This window comes from Medicago sativa, chromosome 3 (assembly GCF_051527215.1).
Source record: "Medicago sativa cultivar Bolivia chromosome 3, Bolivia_mono, whole genome shotgun sequence".
NCBI lineage: Eukaryota > Viridiplantae > Streptophyta > Magnoliopsida > Fabales > Fabaceae > Medicago > Medicago sativa.
The window spans coordinates 58816588-58838281 of NC_140751.1; the positions used below are offsets into that span (position 1 = coordinate 58816588).

Sequence of the window (21694 nt, forward strand, 5' to 3'; positions counted from 1 at the left end):
TTTTCTTTTAAAATGAATATGAACCATTGGATAAGAGTTTGATCAAAATGCTTATTATACACCTCCAACGCTCAATTGCTTTCTTTTAATTTAAAGGCTTAAATGCAATAATAAACATTAATTCCATTAATCCATAATCATCTTCCCTAACACCAGAAAATCCTTAAATTACTCATTATTTTGATTATTTATTTTATTTATCTATTCCTTAAAAAAAATTGATGTCATCAGCATCATATTCGATACTCATGTTCATCATCAACACCAGAAAAAATTGTTTTCCTTCCCATAAGCCTCATCCTTCTCCTTCATCTTATTTTTTTTCTTCTTCTCTTTGTTCTTCTTCTTATGGGTAGGAATCAAATCTGAAAAAGCACTCAAATCCAGCAAAAACACAAATCCCAAATCCGGATTTCGTTTACTCTTTAAATCAAAACCAAATCTAAAAAAGGGTGTTATAGATTTTGAATCGACATGAGTTTGACGGTAAAGGGTGAATTTTTTTTAGGGGAAGTGAAACCGTAGAAGAGATTGAGTTGGATTTGAAAAGAGAGATCAGAAAGGTGTTTGACAAGGGAGGGTTCAAAGGGTGAAGTGAACCTCCTTTGAATATGGTAGATATGATCATATGAATCTATGAAAATAATGACACAAATTAATTGATGGTGGTGGCTGTTTAAACCTGGAACTGTGTAACAGGAAAGAATGAAGAAGAAATTGATGATGATTAAGGATTAATGGAATTAATGTTTATTATTGCATTTAAGCCTTTAAAATAAAATAAAAAAGCAATTGAGTGTTGGAAGTGTATAGTAAGCATTTTGATCAAACTCTTATCCAATGGTTCATATTCATTTTAAAAGGAATAAAAAAAAAACACCATGTTTCCTATGGTAGGAGACCTATTCAAGTCTCCCACCATAGACAGAGCCCGTTTTTCCATTATCAATATTTTTAGGTTTGTTACCTCTTTCCTCAGTCAAAAAAGATATAATAAAACAAACTTTTTAAAACAAGTTTATTATTATTTTTTGTTGGGTTTGTTACCTCTTTCTAACAAACTTTTGAAAGCGTGTGACCACTATAAATGTAGGCAATGGGATCCATGAATTCATAGCATTCAAAACATTGTTGAATATTTTCTTAAGTCATCGTTCAAAACATTATCGAATATTTTCTTAAGCCATGACTTCGATTCCAAAACTTCTTTTCCTTCTCGCCCTCTTCACATCGTTCATCAACCTTACAACCTCAATACCAATTCAGTGGCGGATCTTGAGTAAATTTTTAGGGGGTACCAAAATTGTATGTAATATAAATTAAATAGTTTAATGAAGAAACAATGAGTAACCAACAGTCCAGTGGTTGTTCAATTTTGATTATGGTCGGAGGGAGCTGGTTCGTTTCCCACGGGAATGCTTTTTTGAATAAATAAAAACAATAAAAACATAAAAATTACAGTAGAAATATTAAAAAACGACAGAGGCAGGACTCGAACCAGTGCAATTTCGCTGAAAGTATGACACCTCCACCACTGCAACCAAGGGAAATTTGTGTTATAACTATCCCTAATATCATATATATAGCAATCTTGGGGGGTGCCATGGCACCTAGGGGTCTCCAAAGAGATCCACCCCTGAATACCATGCAACTCATACACTTTTCAAATAATCTTAACTATGCAGGATGTAGCGACCTACCTGTTTTAGATTCCTCTCTTTATTGGAACTACAATCCAAAAACTAGTGTTATCGATGTTGCGTTCAAGAAAATCTTAATATTATAAAAGGAACGAGTTCTGCATATTTGCCCTAATTTGTTCCTTTGCAATTCTACCAATTTGAACTGCAATGCCTTCAGCGGGAAAAAACTAGGGTTTCAATTTTCGGACGGATTTTACGTTATTACCCTTCTGAATGTAGCCTGCCAAGTTGGATACTGCAAAGAAAAATCATCAATTCACATGTTTAGCAGACCTAGGTCAAGACCAGTTTTTCAAACAAGTAATGTGAAAGCACATACCAAATCTTTACCAGTTTTTCAAACAAATAATGTGAAAGCACAGACCAAATCTTTTAACCAGTTTTCCTAACAAAGTAATGTCAAAGCATAAATGTCTTCTCTCTCCTCTCAAACCCTTCATCCTCGTCTCATTCCTTCACTTTCTCTTCCTCTATCTTCTCTTTCCTCTCAAACCATTCAGACTCTCCAAAACCGCCACCAGCCCACCGCACCACCATCACCCTCGTCCTTCTCCATCACTGGTTACCATCGGCCGACCGTCCTCCCGTCACCACCATCATCGTCATCCTCCTCTCATGACCCGTGATGATATCGTATTCTACACTCAGTTCCAGAAATAAGCACACATCAAGGCAGCAGCATCAAACAAAATCAGGTTTCTTCTTTAATCACAAATTTCTTCTCAAATTTTTTTTTTTAATTTCATTCTCTTTACTTGGATTCCTAGAAATCTCAATCAATTTGGGGTTAAGTGGGTTAACTTCCTGAGAAAAGGATCTTAGTTTTTTTATTTCTCCACAAATTTGGTTTTCACAACTGATTTGTTTCTTTATTTTACAATTTACAGACTTTTGTTGATGAAAAAAATTAAGTGATTGTTTGGTTTTGGGTTAGTTTGATTATATGATTGTTAGAAAATGTGTGTTGACCCTTTTTGCTATGTTTGAGTGCAGGTCAGCAGCAATTGGGGCTTAATGAATTCATATGTTTATTGTTTTAGCTTCTTTGCTTATGAAATTTGATTTTTTTGGAACCATTTTGTTTATAAAGAAAAAAATTGAGAGATTGTTTGGTTTTGACTTTTGTGTTGTATTGTGTTTGAGTATGGTTTAACAGCAAGTTCATTGATGCACTTTATGTGGGCTGTGGCAAGTTATTTTGATTAAAGTTTGAGTTTTTATGTGATTTGTTATATTGGTGCTAATTGTTTTTAGTTTTGGAATTTGAAATCATGCCTTGCAAACCCTCAATCTCACGTTCTTTCTCCTTTATTATATGTACATCTATATGATATGGTTTTCTTCATTTGCCTTACTTTCAAATCAATACTCCATGTGAATTACACTCTCTTCAATATAACTTGGCAGAGGAAAGAGGATTGGAATACACCAGTTCATTTCTTCTTCTCAATATCACAAATTTGAACTATAGTTTCTTCAAGTGGTGGTGATCTTGCAAATGGAGAACTTCACAATGTATTCCAAAGACCGTTCATTCGCTAATGCTTTGATAGCGGTAAAAGGTATGGATATCAACATCTTAAGCTGATAATTGTTTGCTGAACTTCACTATTTATATTGAAATGTAATAATTATTGTTCAAAGATTACTTTTATGTAAGCATAACTTTGAAAATGTTTTATGTAAGCATAACATTTACCTGAATTATGAGAGAAATGGCTGCACAATGTGTTAAATTAATTAGTTTTTGAGGGCATATGATCAGTTTCTGAGGCAAAGAGTTCTGATACAGTGTTGGTGTTCTTTGAAGTTGGATACAGGTTTCTCAAGATCAAAGTCCATTTTCCCTTTTCTCTCCCTAGACTTTTCTGTTCTACTGTGTATTGTAATTGTTATATTTAGTTTGATGGTTCAAGAATAGTGTTAGAAAGTGTAGAGACAAATTGTCTCAAGATGGTAACTGTAATAATGAAAAAAGAAAGAGAAGCCTAGCTTCCTGTTGTGATAAAGTGATATGAATTGTGCTGGAAGAAATAAATATTCAAGTACATATTTTGGATTCTTTTACCTCAATTTTCCTCATATATAGGCATATTGAAAAGTAAAGGAAAGCACTAAAGATTTGAGAAAAGGACAATCTAAAGATTTAAACAAGATTTGGATTAAATTTAGAATGTATACATGTTATAAATAATATAGTATAGTGTCAATATTTTATAGTAAGGTGTTATTTGAAATGATTTTTTTCCTATGAGGGGAGTCCTACCTATCTTATGGCTTTTATGCTAACTTATTATGTTATAAAGCCATTAGATCTAAATATTGGGAAAGCCTTATATGAACACAACGAAATTTATGGTCTTTGTGCAGTTATGTCAATCACATCTATGAGATGTCATTGTGTTTAAATCACATTATAAGGAAATAAGATTTGGTATAAAAGTCATGGTCTTTGGTATAATCTGTTAGTTTGATATAGAATTTTTTTTGTGTTTATGAAGAGGTCCTTGTGATTACAATGATTGCATGTGGATTGATATTTGTTGATGAAAGTTCAAGGGAATGCTGGACCTGAAGTTGACAGAGCTGTGAAACAGGACTTGGTGAACATGAGGACTATTCATATGGAGTATGACTGTTGCAGTGTGAGTTATCTTCATTGCATATGTGGTATTGTAGTTTGATTTATTTGTTGTTGTATTTGTCTTAAAGCTTGCATGCATAAAGTGATGCTTTAGGGGGGATTTCAGAAACATATTTACATGGTAACATGATTTTTTGTTATTGCAGAGGAAGGGAAGGCTGCCAGCATGCTTTTCACGTGTTTTTGGCTTAGAAGTTGCTCCCTTTGTTATGATTCATCGCTTTATGTCATTGTTATGCAAAACTTCAGGTAAAGTTCCTTAATCTTTAGTATTTAAACTTTTATGTCAACTATGGTGTTTTTCTATAAAATTCATCATATATTGATTTCAACCTCTGAAGTATCATGAACTTGAGTCGAGATATGTGACTATTTTTGGTAGCGAAATTGAGATTCACGTTTCTACTACTTTGTCTGTTATTTCTTATATTTCTTTCTTTATTTCCTTTATTTCATGCTTGTGATTATGGATCAATATATTTTTGTTGAATAATGTATTAGCCTTTGTTACCATAACACTCCAAAATATATGCTTTGCAATGTTTTTTTTTTTTTAATATTCATATTCAAATGTTTTGTGCTTAACTATTTGGATTTAAGAGTTTGTACTATTTTGAGCCAAAGTAGTTTATGTTTGGAGTTGTCGTCCTTTGATAGAGAGGTTCAAGTTTTTGAGGTAGATTACTCAACAATAACAGTTTATTATTTGATTCTGTCATGAATGGTGCAATCGCTTTCCCACGGTTTTATATCGATCTCAATTTTTCTTCCCTGGCAATAATATATGTTGTTGTGGTTCTACTTGCTATTACTATATAAGGATGGAATGAAGTGTCACATTTTTCTGCATATTTTTATATACTCTTAACAGGTCTTGCAGTTGCGAGGCATCCTTGGCCTGGAAGCATAACGATGACCACAACAAGTGTGAGTTTCTTAGGTGTGTATTTTTACTGTGGCCATTGGTAAATTGTTACTTATGCATTACATTTAAGACTTAACTACCTCATGTTATGAAGAATATGTTTGTGATTACATTCTCATGATGATCTTTAAGTTAATATGTTAGTTGTTAAATTGTATACATACGTGGTTGTGTACCACTCTATGCAAAAGCTCCTGAGATTTTATTGTTTTGAATCAAATTAAGTTATGTGATAGATCTTATTACGTATCTATGCATGTAGAACTCTTAATCTGGTTTTTAACAACTTATAATCTCGCAGGTTTTGGTAAAATTTTATTTGATAAATAAATGCATAGCATTGGTGAAAATTACAAGGCATTGAAAGTGGTTGTTTATTTGGCAAGCATGAAATGAGCGGTCTATTTCATAATATTGTTCTTTCGACTTAGGTGGTTGTAGATAATATGAAAGTGTTAGCGTGACATTGGTTTACTGGTATTGTTGCTTCAAATCCGTGTATAAATAATGAATGGACATGTGATCCATTCAACTCCATGACAAGATATTTTTCTGCATAATTTGAAGTTGTTTTTTTGTAAATCTGATGTGGTTTTCTGTGAACTGTTTCTGCAGCAGAGATTTCTGATGGTACAATACCGTAACAGCAACATAGAGGCATAAATTTTGTTCCTGCATTTCGACCAGTCTCCGCGTCATCCAGCTTCAGCAGAGCGGTTTTATTTTTTTCTCTACATTTTTTTCTCTGTTTTTTCTCTGTTTTAAATCTTTGTTTCAGCCAATTATTTGTATGTCACATTGGATTTTCAGTTTTGGTGACTGTGGTTTGGCCCTTGAAAGTTGGTTTTGGTTTGTTTTTTCTGGGGGTTACAGTTAAAAAGAAGAATGGAAAGGTGTACTTCGCAGATAGCTGGGAGATCATTCAGAGGTTTTACAAATTTTTTTGTGGTACTTGGATCACCGTTGTATATGCTAATCGACATCTCTTTCCTTTTGAGATCAGAAATATGCATGGCGAGGAGTTGGCCTATCGTCAATTCAATCCACCCCCGAAATTGCTGCTGCTAAATCAGAAGGATTCTGATTACAGAAACTCACTTATTCGGTATGGTTATAATGCTCATTTTCTACCCACAAAATTCTGCCAGTTACTGGTGAAGGAGCTGAGTAATGCTGATGTTAATTACCACATAGATGTTGGTGAGTGAATTTTATTTGATGTGCATGTTAATCGTATTTACTTATGACATTTGGTTTGATTGATTTTAGTGCATTATGAACAGAAACTGAATTGGCTTGGGTTCTGCCAATTAATCAAAATGGGAAATGCATTCTCATTAGCTGTGAGATTGTCTCCAGAATTTAGGTTTAATCCTTTGTTTTCTCAGTTCTATGTGTTTGGATGTAATCCTATGTGTTGTAAGTTGCAGTCCTGTACTCATTTCCGTTGCAATTTCTTCCTTCTTAAGATATGTTATGATTTTGTGTTATTAGTTTCTTTGTTGCTGACTTTTGTACAAAGCAGCCTTTTCAAAAATTAGTTTTTCATGCTTTCTGAATTATTTGACTTTGTTGTGCCTCTGAAAAAACTTTTTGTCAAAGTAATGATAACCCTAAATTTTGTCAAAGTAATGATAACCGTAACTTTTTGTCAAACTTTTTGTCAAAGTAATGATAATGCCCTTTGTTTCCATTTGGGCTCAACTAATACTGTCAGATTTTGATTACTGGTAGACCATAGAGTTATGAAAAATACTTAGATTAACATTGGTTTCTTTCGATAACCGGTAATTAGTTTAAATATTCAATATTATTGCCAACGATGTGAATATAATGACTGGCATATTAAAAGGAAATACCTGCCGGAGACCACATCAATTATGCACAACTAAGAAAATAAGGCATTTGATAAATCCATACAATTCCATCCAAGAATTTTCACAAAGCTTATAAACCGTCAATATTCAAATATATGATTGTTCCAAAACAATAGTTGCAGGAATACAAGATTAGTTCTCTCCACCATGACTATTTTATGAGTATACAGGTTCTACATTGTAGCAATGAATGTGCCATTCAAGTCATTAGTCTGGTCGGTGCAAAGATTTCTAAGGATATAGAGGTTTGAAGTAGGATAAATATAGCCCATTTCCTATAGCACATTCTCACCTGCATAATCTTATAAGAATGAAATCAATTATGATTGACGCCACTGTCAAAGTTATAATATTTTTCAACATTTCACAGTGGCACACAAATTTATAATATTGACTTCATGCTTCTTTTAACCATCCAACTATATACTCCCTCCGGTCACTATTATAAGCAAATTTTGACTTTTTAGATTCATTCAATAAATGATGTATGTGGTCTATATTGTAGACCACATACATCATTTATTGAATGAATCTAAAAAGTAGAAATTTGCTTATAATAGTGACCGGAGGGAGTATAACACATGGATTTAGTCTTGCTTTTCAATACAAGCATATTGAAGGGAAAAATATTTCAACTCATGAGCCTGCTTATAGTGTCTGCACACCAACCTATATAGTAAAAGTGTCTCATACAAGGATTCACCACTTGGTCCTCACAACATCTAATGATTTTTGAAATGTTACATTTTTGTTTTTTCTCCATAGTATTTATGATATGTTTAGTGTTTCAAGGTTTTTTTCTGATGGTGTCGTTGTACTATATCTATTATTGACCCGTGCGTGAGCACGGGAAAGCGGACTAGTTATTGTAAAAGATTCTAGTTGGATTGCTTGGGCCATAAACCCTAATTCTAATGGCATGATAGGATCACAAGCTCTAATCGGTCATCGAAACTTTGATGGAAGTTTCAAAGTCTATACTTCATCAATAACAAATTACTCAACTATGTTACAAGAGGGTAACATTAGTCTTCCGGTTTATGATATTTCGGGAATGTATCTAGATGGAAGCATGATCATATTTGCAAGGTTGCAACTTCCTAAAAATGCCAGTTTGGTTAATCATGCTTGGCAAGAAGAATTTGGTTTCTAGTGATGGAAGATTGACATCTCATGCTTTGACGGGAGCAAATGTTCAAAGTTTTGGAACTTTGGATTTTCAATATGGAAATATTGTCTCTCAGAGTGTTGGTGGAAAATTGATGTCAAAAATCAAACTAAGAATCGTAAGTAACATCCTATTTGTTTTTTATATTTTTTTTTATAAAAAATCACTCTTTTCATATTTACTTATAAATTGTCAAACCAATGCATTGAATTGGATGTTGTAGATTTGTTTTGTTTTGTTTTAAAAGGGAGGTTATAATAAAATTTAATTTTTGACAAAACGTAATTGTTAATGAGTATATGTATGTCAACGTCAAAAAAAAAAATGTTTGTCAAATTGTTTTTTCCTAGATGAGTTTTTTTTAATGGTTTTGGATAGGCAGTTAGTTTTATTACAAAGGATAAGCAATTTGTTATATTTTATATTTGTATCTATATTTTATATCTTATATTTCTTTTTTATTATATAATTTCATACAAATCAGTTTGGAACGGTTTTGGATAAGTTCTTTGTTATATTTTATATTTGAATTTTTTTGGGTCAAGTTGTATATTTATTTATTTTAAACAAAATGTCTAGATTTATTTTTTGTCTATATCAATTATAAGAAATATTATATTGTTTTCATGCCAAAAAAGATTTGCTCAAACTGTCAAGAAAAAAAAAACTGCTCAAAATAATAACAGTATGTATATTTTAAAATTAAAAAAAAGTGAAAATAAAATGATATTTGTTAGTTCGATCATGTATTAATCTCTAAAACATGTGATCTCTCCAACATTTTTATTTATTTATTTATTTATTTATTTATTATTATTTGTTAGGAACTTTGAATTTTAGTAGTTTGTATGATCATTAACACTCTGTCTCTCTAAAGGTACATGCAATTGTGAATGTTATAAGTTGGGGAACACTAATGCCAATTGGAGTAATATTGGCTCGCCACTTGAAGAGATTTGAAGGACCAACATGATCAGCATGGTTTCAATTGCATAGAGCATGTCAATGTATAGCATTATTATTCGGCACTGTTGGTTTTGCCACCGGTATATATATGGGAAACCAACCAGGAATTCACAAAACACCACATAGATGCGTTGGAATCACTCTAATGACTTTGGCACTTGTTCAAGTTTGTGTTGCCATTTTTCTTAGGCCAAAGAAAGATCACAAGTATAGAATATGGTGGAACATCTTTCATTTCTTAGTTGGTTACACAACCATTATCTTAGCTATATGGAACGTCTTCAAAGGCTTTGACATCTTGGGGGGAAATATCATGTATAAAATTATCTATGCTTGTGTAATTGGATGTCTGGTTTTAATTGGTTTGAGCTTAGAAGTTGTTGCTTGGATTATGTGGCTATGGAACAAGAAGAGTAAAGAACTTGGAGTATAGGGAAGATAAGGCTAAAGGGTCGCATTACAGATATTTTTGGTTGTCTTTGCTTATTATGTTGAACAATCTCTACTTTTGTATTTTTAACGTTATTTTGTTTATTGGAAGAAAACAACCGCTATCATTGGCTATAAGATAATGTTATGTTAGTGTACTGTTATAAGTTCATATTATTTTATCTTGGCAAAAAAATAATGCATAGAATTTAATGTGTTGATTGTTTAATGAACTTCATTGTTGATATATTGTTTAATTTCTGGTAATTGGTTTGCTTGCCTTTGTGTCATTCATCCACGCCATCTTATCCCAAAATTGAACTGAGGCATAAACAAATTTTAACAAAACAATGACAACCTTCATTGAAATAATTTAACCACCTCCACACAAACACATTGTTTCTCTTATATTTTTTATCCTCATTTCTGAAGCTCGAATGATGCAGGTTAAAGACAAAAAAGAGGGCAATAAAACTAAACATGATACTGAATAAAATTGAAAATCAGTAGTGAATTTCAAAACATTATGTTAAGGGGAGAGATAGGCACATGGCTATAGATAGAGGAGAGACGTGGAGTTTGGCAATGAGGGTTGAGTTTGGGTGTTTAAAACAGTATGATGGATTAATGGGAGTTTGAAGATAGGTGATTTGGGTTTTTGGGTTGAAATCTTTTTTCAAAAAGATAGAGGTGATTGAAAGAGAAGAAAATGGATTATGATTTGAAGCATGTGTTAGCAGATACCGAAGCTTCAATGCAGGAGGATAAGGTTCCTTCTGTTGAAGGTAATGAGAATCTATCTAGCATTCTAAAATCATAACTATTTTTCCAAATCATAACTATTTTTCCAAGTTGGATAATATGAACACAAAATATTCTTAAGTCTAAAAACCATAACTATTGAACACAATTGTTGACTGGACATAAAGAAAGCAAATAAGAATTTATCTTGTCAGTCTAATGCAACTGTACTACGATCTTAAATCTTGAATTAAAACTTGTAAATGCACTATCTTCTTGAAGATACAATGTTACAAAACTTCAGCATGTTCTCACAAGGATTTCAGCCAAGAAAGACAAACTTGCCCGCTGCAGTTCCAATCTTTATCTCAAAATTCATATCTTCAGTTCGTAGAGATCCTGCAAAATGACAACCAACCAGATGCATTAAAACATGCCTAAACTTCACTTACGCCTTTTAGTTTCATCTCCATTACCTCTTCTCTAATAAAATGCCAATTGCAGCAAAAAATTTTAACAAGTTAAGTTGCATTAAGTTCCATGAAATCTGAAAGAATCCAAACATAAAACCAACTCACCATGCAAAACAGGTTTCACTCGGCCAAACAGATAATATATAGATGACTCCTAGTTAACATATGCTTTTGAAAATAGAAAAACAAATCAAATTTCACTAAATACATTTGTGACAAGAGAGATATTAACAAACAATGCCGAACTCATTTTGCAAATCCTTCATCTTGACTTGAATATGCAATGTATGTGCAGGCTTTGCCTTATAAACCATGACCTGTTTGTTTTGTCAAATTACAAAAGGGGGTGAGCTTTAGGCCTCTGCTTTTCAGTTTATGGATATCTCTTTTATAACAAGTAAGAGTCTTCTACCATCATTTCCTTGCCTCATCCCTCAGTTTTGTCTCTAAAGGATTTTACTTCTAGAGTTCTAGTTCTAAACCAAAAAATTTCGTGAAAAACCACTAGCTTGGAGAAACACAAAAAACTAGACCTTAAAAGCAATTAAACCAAATCTATCCATAAATCTAGACTTCATGTGCATTGTTTCATAAACACCAAACCAAATTTCAACCAACAAATATTAATTACTGTGAAAGGGGCTGAATGAATGAAAAAATTATTGAAATCGGGCTTAAATAATGAATAATTCATAGGTCGGGGGAGGATGCACCATCAAAACAAAAAACACATGACAAAATATGAAGGAAAAAACTAAATAAGCATGACAACACTAAAGGTTCGTTTCTAAACTTCACAAAAACTTAACTCACCCGATGTTCATGGAGGAATTTAACAATAAGGGATAGCTTAATGTAGTCAGTACCCAATTCACAATCAACTGTGCCATTGGAGACACGTTATGGTTATCAATTTGCCATGCAACTGCAGCCCCCCGCACTCTGTACCTGTGTACCTGTGTAGTGTCTATTTCTCGTCAAAATTTGGAAATTAACAAGTACTAGTCAGAGTAGTTAATAGCGGCGCTATAGCGGCCGCGCGGTGCGGTGCGGTACCGGACCGCTATGCAATAAGCCATGGCGTAGCGTTATGAGATAGCGGCGCAATAGCGGCCGCAACACTGCATAGCGGTTTTGCACTCTTGCACCGCTATTTCATTTTACGTGAAAATACAAGATTCTCCTTGGTTTTAAATAAAAAAAAAGGGTATTTTTGTGATTTTCGTCAAACCCTAATAACTTCAGTTTCTCTCTTCCTTCTTTCATTCATTACGGCGCCTTTCAGATCTAAAAAGCATCTTTTTGTTATTATGTTGGAGACTTGAAAACTTCCGTAATGTTTTGAATTTTGGTGGTTTGTAACTTTGAATGATTTTGAGTAAAACCTTTCATAAGATTTAGGTGGTTTGTAACTTTGTGTGATTTATGAATGTGTCATGAGCTTTGAATGTTATATTTAATTTTATATTAGATATATGTTTGTTTATAATTTATTGTATTATTTATATAATTTGTCCAAAAAGTTATGAAATAGCGGTCATAGCGCTAGGCGCTATCCCGCTATAGCATTTTTGGGGTCGGCCGCTACACGCCGCTATCCGCTATTAACTACTATGGTACTAGTACTAACTTGTATTTTTAGTGATTATCCCGCTATAGCATTTTTGGGGTCGGCCGCTACACGCCGCTATCCGCTATTAACTACTATGGTACTAGTACTAACTTGTATTTTTAGTGATTAGCATTTCTTGTGGAGTATGATGATAATTTTTTTTTTTTTGGAAAATAACTAGAACCAATACTAATTTGTATTTTTAGTAACTAGCATTTCTTGTGGAGCACTAGTATTGATGAGCATGATATATGAAATTTGGAATAAACCATTGAAGTACTACTAGTACTGATTTTTACACATACACAGGATTCTATAAAGGAATACAGAGTGCGGGGGCTGCAGTTGCATGGCAAATTGATAACCATAACGTGTCTCCAATGGCACAGTTGATTGTGAATTAGGTACTAACTACATTAAGCTATCCCTTATTGTTAGTTTTGATGGTTTTGGCTGTGAGAGAACAATGATGAAGTGGAGGAACCTGTCAAACAAGTTGCTCCTTCAGATAACAATGGGTCTGTCCATTGACTATACTAGTATTCTCACTTGGCAAAACATATTTAAAACACAATAAAAACATGGATTTTCTAATCTAAATTAGAGTTTTTTCATCTTAATCCTATGATATATACATTAAGAACGGCATTGATTAACTAGAAGTTCAGAAAAGAGATAAATAAAATTTGATAAAAAGGTAATCAAATCAATTAAGAAAGGAGGAGGTGTGACCTATTTTAAGAAAGTAGAAATTTCGAGAAACTTACCCAGTATCTACATGGGCAAGAAGATGGCAGTAGGACTTCCAGGGGATGGAGGATTGTCTCTTAGAGATGCATGAGATCCAGCTTTGGCCAAAGAATCAGCATCAGCTGCAGATAAAATTTCCACATCTACCACCTCTTTTGAACCTATCTGTCTCTTGATCGAGTCCAAGTTTTCCTGAAGAACCTCAATTTCACCAAATGGCAGTCTCAAATTCAGGGCTTGAGCCCCGAGTTCCATCGCTTTTTCCTTCTTATGCCTTAAGAAAGGCATACATAACTTTTGAGTTCGTTTAAAATCAGAAGATTGACCTACAGAACTCTGTTGTAAAGCCGCCATAATTTCTGAATCCGGAGCAAAAGTTCGAGAATCTTCGTTAAAGCTGTTCTGGAGAATGTTAAGGCACTCGGCTTTCCAACCGTCAAATTGTTCATTCACATATATCAAGCATGTGAACTTGATTTCTGTTGGCACTACAACAGGAGCGCCTTTCTTATTTCCTTTCTTTGAGCCTGAAAGTTGCTTCTGAAGCAACTTCCTTATCAGAACAATAGAATCCTGTAGATATTTGTTGGCACTCTTTAGTGTAAGGTCAGGAGCATCCGCTGTTGGCCAACCTGCCTTCACCACAAAACCATTCTTCTTCAAAATTTCTCTCCAAATAAACTCTGCATAATGCGGACAGATAGGTGCTAGAAGACGTGTCTGCACATCCATAAAACGACGCACCAAATCACGATTGAAACCACTAGCCCCACATGACAATCTATACTCATCCCTAGCAGACTGAAGATCATAAAAGCCAGTCTTTAGGGCTTCTCGGAACATATAGTTGGAGTAATTTTGCTCAGTTGTTTTGACGGCAATGTTAATTTCATTGGCAAACACACGATCAGCATAGATAGACGGTGGACCTGTTCTCATAGAAGATTCTGCATCCAGAGTCTCTTCAAACCATGTAAGCTCTTTGGTGAGCCTCAGAATTGCCGCATTTGCTGTCTCAAACACAAAATTGGCATCATCAACACCATCACCAGCATCAGCCAAAGAGAAGCGTGTAGCATCAGCAGAAAACTCCTCAATTGCCTGACGAATAGTTCTGAAATTTCCAGTAGACTTGGACATTTTCTCAGAATTGAGCATTAAGTGGCCATTGCATCTAAACCCACGAGGCCAGTGATGCTTGGGGAAAATTGCAGTGTGGTTGTAAAGGCAAAAGGTAAGATGATTTTGGATGAGATCTTTACCAGACACCCGGAGATCAAATGGATACCAGTACTCAAACTCAAGCTTCATTTTTTCTAAAACGGATGATGAAATATCAGTGGACTTAGGGAAAGGTCCACCACAGAAAATATAATCCCAGACATCATCAGTCAGTTGCTGTGGTTTGATAGATGATTCACTGGTTCCATACATGTCATTGTTCTGCAAATAGTGCGCAATAGTGTAATAAGCCATGTAAATGGTCGAATCCGATAGAGACTCGACTAGGAACTGTTCATCCCATGGTATACGTGTGCCAAGACCAAATGAACGTGAGCAAGCCCACTGATTCAACCAGCCCAAAGTATGCTCAAAACCATGTCGCGTCTCATCATGATACAGGCTCATGTTAGACAGGCATTCATCAGTTAACTGCTTCCATTCTGACTCCCCATATGTAATGTACCACTGATCTGTCAGAGCTACAACACATTCATCACCAGATCTAGACATCACCCTCTTCTCTGGCTCACTGTACACAATTGCCTCACCTGAAAGTGTAAAATTATAAGTTCAAGTAATGAGCAAAAGTTGACTCACGATATTGCAGGATCGTAAAAAAATTATTAAAATTATATGAAAAAAATAATAATGTAAATAAACTTACTAATTCAAATCCATTCATTATTAGCACAAAATGAATTGCATACTTCATTTAACAATATCTTATAATATTTTGAAGAATTATGCCTCTAAATTTCTAGCTGTAATGAACAGGTTGTGGGAGGAAATTCTAACAAATTATGAGATGTATGAGGACAATAAGATTATCCATATGTAATAAGAATGCAAAGACAATTGTTTTAACTCCTTTACTGTAGTTTCCTTCTAAAATTACCAATATGGAGTAGAATTCAAAATATTTTACATAGAGCATGTAGTAAACCTTCAATACGGAATTATAAAAAAAAGTCATACCGATGATGTACAACTAAACATTTTTCAAAATGTTAGCAAGACCCTATAAAATAATGAAGTTATTATGGCTAGGAGACAGAAATATTAAAGTCGTATCTCAAAAACAAAATTTCATTGTGTAACCATTGAGGCAAACAGATCATGGACAGGAAACACAACACAACTTGTCTCGAAAACAAATCATTGAGTCATACCGATAATGTAAAAACAAATCATTGAGTCATACCAATAATGTACAACTATACTTTTTAATGCAAGTTTGAGCATGTGGTATTTAATATAAAATAATAGTGTTACTATGGCTGAGAGACGGAAATATTAGTCATATCTCGAAAACAAAAAAAATTGTGTGACCATTGAGGCAAACAAATCATGGATATGAACACAGCACAACTTGTCTCTTTTCTATAAAAATCAAATACCATGGATTCATAGCTCACGACAACAGACTCGCAAAATAAAAACTAATCATACAAATATGATGAACAAACAAAAAAAGAAAATATTGATAAGGCAATAGAGTAGGCAAAATATTAGTGCCAAATACAAAAACAACGTGGTATTCTAATCCTTCAAAAGTCAAGTTATTGATAAGTAGGCAATATCTATGCTAAATTGTAAATCTACAACCACCAGGTAGTAGTATATCTTTGGTTTGTTTTCTTTGGGATGTTTTCTTATGTTCTCTTTCATAATGTTCATTTGTATTTTATGTAGTCTCAAAACTCTAGGCAATCCTTACAAAAATAAGTTAAGAACCTTGGTGGAATAGTTGTTGTGAGCAGCATGTCCAGGAAGCAAATTTAAGACATAGTACATCATTGAAGAACTGCTTGGGGCTGTCAATTGCATGCTGAATTTGTGAGTATAAGTTTGGAACTATTTATTGATTGTAATTTTATTAGTGTAAGTCAACTGATAAAGGTTAAATACTAATCACTCTCTTTCATCTATATTTTTTGAAAAGTCTACAAATTTTTCCTTTGTTATAAAGGTTATTCATTGTTGTCAGCTTCATAGATTTATATAAGATTATATTCTATGGATTTTGAGCAACTCAGTTGGACCAAGCTTGGCTCATTCCATATCAATTTAAGACTACATGTATCTTTGATTTTTCTATACTTAATTGAAATAAATGTGCCCTGTTGGTAGTTATTTTAAATTGGATATAAGAAAATGTTGTAGAAATGTGAAGTTGAACAAGGAGACAATTTATCAATCTATCAATTACAGTCTTTGTAAAATCACAGATCTCATGTTCTGCAGCATGCTACAAATGTATGTTGATTGCAACTATATCAGTTTGTTTTGAGTTGCAAGTAAAAATTATCTGATGTTATTGTTGACAAAGTAAATATTGGGGTTTTGAGTCTATTTTGGCCATTTTGATCAATTTAATTTTAAGGTATCAACTACCGTTTGAATGTTCTTTCTTTGCTTGGTTGTCATGATTTTTTTTAAGGAGCATTACTTTGTGTGGCCAATTTAGATTGATTTTGTATATCTAATCGTTGATAGTGCTATTCTTTTGTTGCACAGGATTTGACAGATATGGTGTGTATTTATATATGTACGGGCTGGTGTGGCACCAACATGCCTTCTCAATTATAGGTATCTCAACCAAGAATATGCAATAAGGAATTGGAAGCAATGATACAACAAAACAGACTGAAACAGAAACTGTAGCAACAGCTCACAGCTGCTGTCACACAACATTCTGTCCTGGCCACAACAACCAAAAAACGCCTATGAAGACACCAAGACCAGTCCCAGCCAAGGCACAAACTAAAGCAATGAGGATGCAGCCAAAACAGGAACATATAACAGCTGCTGTACCAGCAGCCACCAACACCAAACAGAAGACAAAACAGCCCCAAAAGTGAAGTATATATCTATAGTTAATACTAAAGTTGACTCTTATTGGTAGTAATGCCACATATCTTAAGATCATCATTGTAGGCATGTCTTAAAATATACAATATAGGTTGAATAATTTGGTCAGGCGTTGGTTTAGTTTTCATCTCAACAATATGATTGAAAAATGTAGCTTTCCCATCTTGACTAACTCTCAAAAAGTTATACACTCGAAGTTTTCAAGTTTTATGTGAGCATTATGTTTGAAGTTTTTTACCCATTATCTTTACATATCTACTTGCAAACAATCTACTTTGATTTGGTATAGATTTAAAATTTTAGTTGTCATGGCTCTTACATGTCCTCCACGATTTGGCGATTGCATCAATGAGTCAAAATATAACTTATTTTAATTCTATTGGTGCTATTAAATGGTTAGTAGACAATTGAGGTGTGAATTCTACCAATAAGAAGATACATAACTTGATGAGGTTTATAAAGATGTTTTTCATAATTTCTAATAAACAACGTTGAAAGTACCTTTACATAATATTGACTATTTGTACAAAAAAGTGATGACATTAAAATTACAAGTTGTGTTGAAAGTCTAGTTTTGTGTATAGTTGAGGACTTTGTTCACTAACGTAAATGATGATTTAATTCTTTTAATTACCTAGCCCCAAGTTGGTAAAAAAAATTGAAATTTACACTATATTGATAATTTTAAAAGGAAATTACACTAAAAGAGTACAAGAAAGCTTGTGAAGTAGAATACTAACCTGTTTCCAAAAGCTTGCTCCTAATCAATGGCTTAGCTTCCTGAACTTTCTTATCTTTAAATTCTCCGACAATCATGGTTCCGTCAGTGAAACCTTTCAAGTATGTTTGTTTCTTGGCTTCTGCAAGCTTGTCTTTCTCATTCTGAGATTTGATTTTCATCTCCAGGCAAACCGTCTCTGCGCACTTGTTTCCAAATGGCGGAACTTCAATGATAGGCAAAACCTCAAACGGCAACACCCATTCATCCTTGACACCAAACTTCGCCCTAAACGCCGCTTTGGACTTCAGATCCTGCAACGCCATGTAGTCATCAGGAGAGTCACTAGGCACACTGGTCACCACTCCGGTACCTTTATCCATCAAAATAGACAACATAGGAAGCACATATATAATCTCATTCAAGGAAAGAGGAGATTTCACAGGAATCCCGATCAAATCCTGACCCGTAAGCTCAAGCAAACAAGTCGGTCTCTGAGGTACCCTAGAGTGATTTTGGTAAGCAAGATTAAGCGCCGCCCTATGCGCTACAACAAACACCTCCGTTTCATTAATCTCAAAAGCCCCATATTTCCCATCAGGCAACACCCAAGCATTTGTTTGACCATACATAGTCTCAGGCCTCAACGTCGCCGCAGCAAGAAAAACCTTCTTTCCCTCCAAAACCTTAAACTTCTCAGGAAAAGGCGAAACCACCTCCATCTTAATAATCGTATACTCTTGCGGCTGAACACCTTCACCACTAGCCCTATCATGATCCGCACACGGCTGCCCATCCAATGGCGAAAAAACCGTATACCTAACATCCTTCACAACCTTACCAGACGCCTTCAACTTCCTCATATGCCACCTAACAAAACAATCAAAATAAGGATTCATATCGGTCGTAATGAACGACCGTCTCCAATCACAACCGAACCCAAAAGCCTTAAGATCATCAACAGCCAACGGCGGAAAATATGACAACCACTTATAAGGATCTTGAAACTCCGAAATCTCAGCATCAGATATACCAACACTCCTCATAATCTCCCATTGATAAACCTGCCCACCCGATTTCGCAGCAACCTTCGATTTCTTCCCCTTAAATTTCCCAGCAACAGCATTTTCATTTTCATCATTTCCACCAGCATTCTTATCCTTATCCACAACAGTTAAATTCTCTAATTCCTCGATTTCCTCGGGAAAAACCGGAGGATTACCAAATTGCTGAATCTCCCTAGCAAGCTTATCAGCAGAAGCCTTAATAGGCATACCAGTACAATGAAAAGCAAAAGGCAAAAGAACATTCGCGCCACGAAGACGATGAAACGCCGCGGCGAATTCAAGCTTCGAAAGCGAAAAAGCATGACCTAGATGTAAGTAACCGTTCATATAAGGAAAAGGGAAATTTCCGAAGAATTTTTCACCTTCTTGAGGCGGTTTGTTACCCGGTTCAGATTTGAAGACTTGTTTCTCTTCCCACCATTTTTGAACTTTTGATTCGATTTCGCGAAGACGATCGCGACGAACGAAGCTTCTTGAAGTTTCCGTCGCCATTTCGTCGCTAGTTGTTATACCGCCGCCGCGAATTTGATTCAGTGTTGAAGCTAGAAATCTTTTACACCTGTTGGAATAGAAAATGGGTTAGTAAATGAATGAGATTAGAGAAGAAAAGAGAAAGAATGGGTTTTAGGGTTTGTTATTACCTTTGTGTGAGATGCGATGGGGTTTTGGAAATGAACATAAACAAGAGAAGATAGCGGCAGTGCTGTAGAGTGTTGTAGAGGCATGAAAGGATGGAGAATAAGGGTTTTTTGTGTTGTGTTGGGTCGGGTAGGGCTACTGGTTCAGATCGGGTCGGTTTGGGGTCCATTAGTCCAAACTGGTTCAACCCACACGGGTGATAAACCCTACGCGCTCGTTTGGTTCTGCGTTTGAGGATTATAAAAGTGCGTTTAGAAGTGAAAACGTGACTTTACTGATTTTACAAGTGTTTGGCTCTAATTCTTCCAAATCGATTTTACCCTCAACCGTGAGTCTTGGTCGAAGCTGATAATCGTAGCTTCTGCGGCATTGAAAATCAATTCTGCCTGATTGTGTTAATTTATTATTAGATGCTCTCTATTTTACCCCTCACGTTCTTGTTCCTTTCTCTGGTTCTTTTTTTCTGCATAATCTACTTCTACTATATATTATTATTTTATATATTATATTATATTATATATATATATATTATCTAAGAAAACAAATGCCTACCAAAATTATTTAACTGCCCCTCATTTCAGTTTTTTTTAACTACACATTTTTACCGCTTATCAAGGCTAAAATAGGTCTTTCAACTTTCAAGAATCATCATTGTATATCATTGTATATTATATAAAAACACAATATTACCAAAATTACTTAACTACCCATACCTCAAACTTTTTCTTTAGGGTTATTTTTGTCAAATACTACCAAAATTACTTAACTACCCATACCTCAAACTTTTCCTTTAGGGTTATTTTTGTCAAAACTTTTCCACTATCAAAACACACTTTGCTAAAACCCACTTTCTCACATTTCTTTATTAAAAATAAATTTTTCTCTCTCATCCCACTTTCTCACCTTTCTTTATTTAATAAATTTTTCTCTCTCATCTTTCTTTATTTATAATAATAATTTTTTCTCGACTAATACCTCAATTTCGTCCTTGAATTATCAAAAATCGGCCAAATTTGTCCCTGAATTTTTCGAAATATCAATGTAGTCCCTGAATTTATAAAATGTCAATCAAATTAGTCCTTCCGTTAAGTTGGTGTGTTAACGGAGGTGACGTGTAACGTTAACCTCTTACAAGGCTTACCACGTCAGATGCCACGCAAGCAGGGACCAAATTGATTGATTTACAGAAAATTTTGAAGGACCAAATTGATGGATTTTCAAAAAAATTCCAAGGACCAAATTGATGGATTTTCAGAAAATTGGCAACGGCTCTTTCTCCTTGTACTCATTAACGGCTCTTTCTCCTCTTCCAAATTAACGACTCTTTCTTCCCCAAATATATAAATTTGGAACCCTAATGTTATAATTTGTCAAAAACAACTACAACAGTCTGTCTTCATCTTCAAGCTCTATGTACAATGATGATGTGAGAGAGCTTCATTGTTGGTGTCCTAGAATTTGTGTTGTAAGAAAAGCAAACACTGTCAGTAACCCAGGAAGACCTTTCTATGCCTGCCCTTTGCCTAAGGTTTGTTTAACAATGGTTATGTGATGTGTGAATGGTTTGTTTAAATAGTACTGATTTTGTTTTTTGATTGTATATGATGATGATGAAAATTGTAAATTTTTTGTGTTGGTTGATGAAGCTGAAGAACTAGGCTATTTTAAAAACAATGGTGCTGGTCATAGAAGAAATGCATGGTTGATAGAGAAGCCAAATGATAGGGGAAGAGAAGAGGTTTGGAAGGCAAGGTTGATGGATAAAGTTGATTGTGTTGGAAGTGAGCTTAGGTTGATTAAGATATTGATAGGAGTATTATGTTTGATTGAGTTGTTTAAAATGCTATTGTATTGTGCCAAGTCCATGTAATGTTGTAATGTTGTAAT

General features: G+C 34.3%; 2 protein-coding genes across 29 annotated transcripts; one reads left to right on the plus strand and one right to left on the minus strand.

The window, feature by feature from the left end:
* The first annotated feature begins 2141 nt into the window (after window positions 1-2141).
* Window positions 2142-9969, plus strand: LOC146938639 (uncharacterized). 25 transcript variants are annotated; one of them, XM_085752566.1, is made up of 9 exons: window positions 2142-2398; window positions 3111-3265; window positions 4205-4348; window positions 4494-4596; window positions 5219-5287; window positions 5888-5988; window positions 6146-6200; window positions 6276-6472; window positions 6556-6809. In XM_085752566.1, exons 3-6 carry the CDS (start codon window positions 4250-4252, stop codon window positions 5914-5916), a joined length of 300 nt encoding a protein of 99 aa, XP_085608692.1. In that variant the 5' UTR covers window positions 2142-2398; window positions 3111-3265; window positions 4205-4249; the 3' UTR covers window positions 5917-5988; window positions 6146-6200; window positions 6276-6472; window positions 6556-6809. The 25 variants fall into 25 exon arrangements, 24 of the variants coding, with proteins under 24 accessions (XP_085608692.1, XP_085608690.1, XP_085608691.1 ...); XM_085752564.1 differs by having other exon boundaries at window positions 6083-6472; XM_085752565.1 differs by having other exon boundaries at window positions 6146-6472.
* A 566-nt stretch (window positions 9970-10535) lies between these two features.
* LOC146938640 (ATP binding/leucine-tRNA ligases/aminoacyl-tRNA ligase) lies at window positions 10536-19875 on the minus strand. 4 transcript variants are annotated; one of them, XR_015031365.1, is made up of 5 exons: window positions 19810-19875; window positions 18124-19727; window positions 13306-15060; window positions 11740-11874; window positions 10536-10852 (listed from the first exon to the last, which is right to left on the minus strand). XR_015031365.1 is itself a non-coding variant. In XM_085752569.1 (4 exons), exons 1-3 carry the CDS (start codon window positions 19845-19847, stop codon window positions 13313-13315), a joined length of 3390 nt encoding a protein of 1129 aa, XP_085608695.1. In that variant the 5' UTR covers window positions 19848-19875; the 3' UTR covers window positions 10536-10852; window positions 13306-13312. The 4 variants fall into 4 exon arrangements, 2 of the variants coding, with proteins under 2 accessions (XP_085608695.1, XP_085608696.1); XR_015031364.1 differs by having other exon boundaries at window positions 11740-11882; XM_085752569.1 differs by lacking the exon at window positions 11740-11874.
* Between the last annotated feature and the right edge of the window lie 1819 nt (window positions 19876-21694).

Excerpts from the sequence above, each read along its gene's own strand:
- LOC146938639 (XM_085752545.1), top strand. The coding sequence starts at position 3,202 with ATGGAGAACTTCACAATGTATTCCAAAGACCGTTCATTCGCTAATGCT. Across the intron at positions 3,266-4,256 it reads TGCTTTGATAGCGGTAAAAG|TTCAAGGGAATGCTGGACCT; the intron begins GTATGGATATCA and ends TGTTGATGAAAG. Across the intron at positions 5,275-5,887 it reads TAACGATGACCACAACAAGT|CAGAGATTTCTGATGGTACA; the intron begins GTGAGTTTCTTA and ends CTGTTTCTGCAG.
- LOC146938640 (XM_085752569.1), bottom strand. The coding sequence starts at position 19,847 with ATGTTCATTTCCAAAACCCCATCGCATCTCACACAAAG. Across the intron at positions 19,728-19,809 it reads CCATCGCATCTCACACAAAG|GTGTAAAAGATTTCTAGCTT; the intron begins GTAATAACAAAC and ends CTATTCCAACAG. Across the intron at positions 15,061-18,123 it reads GAGCAAGCTTTTGGAAACAG|GTGAGGCAATTGTGTACAGT; the intron begins GTTAGTATTCTA and ends TTACACTTTCAG.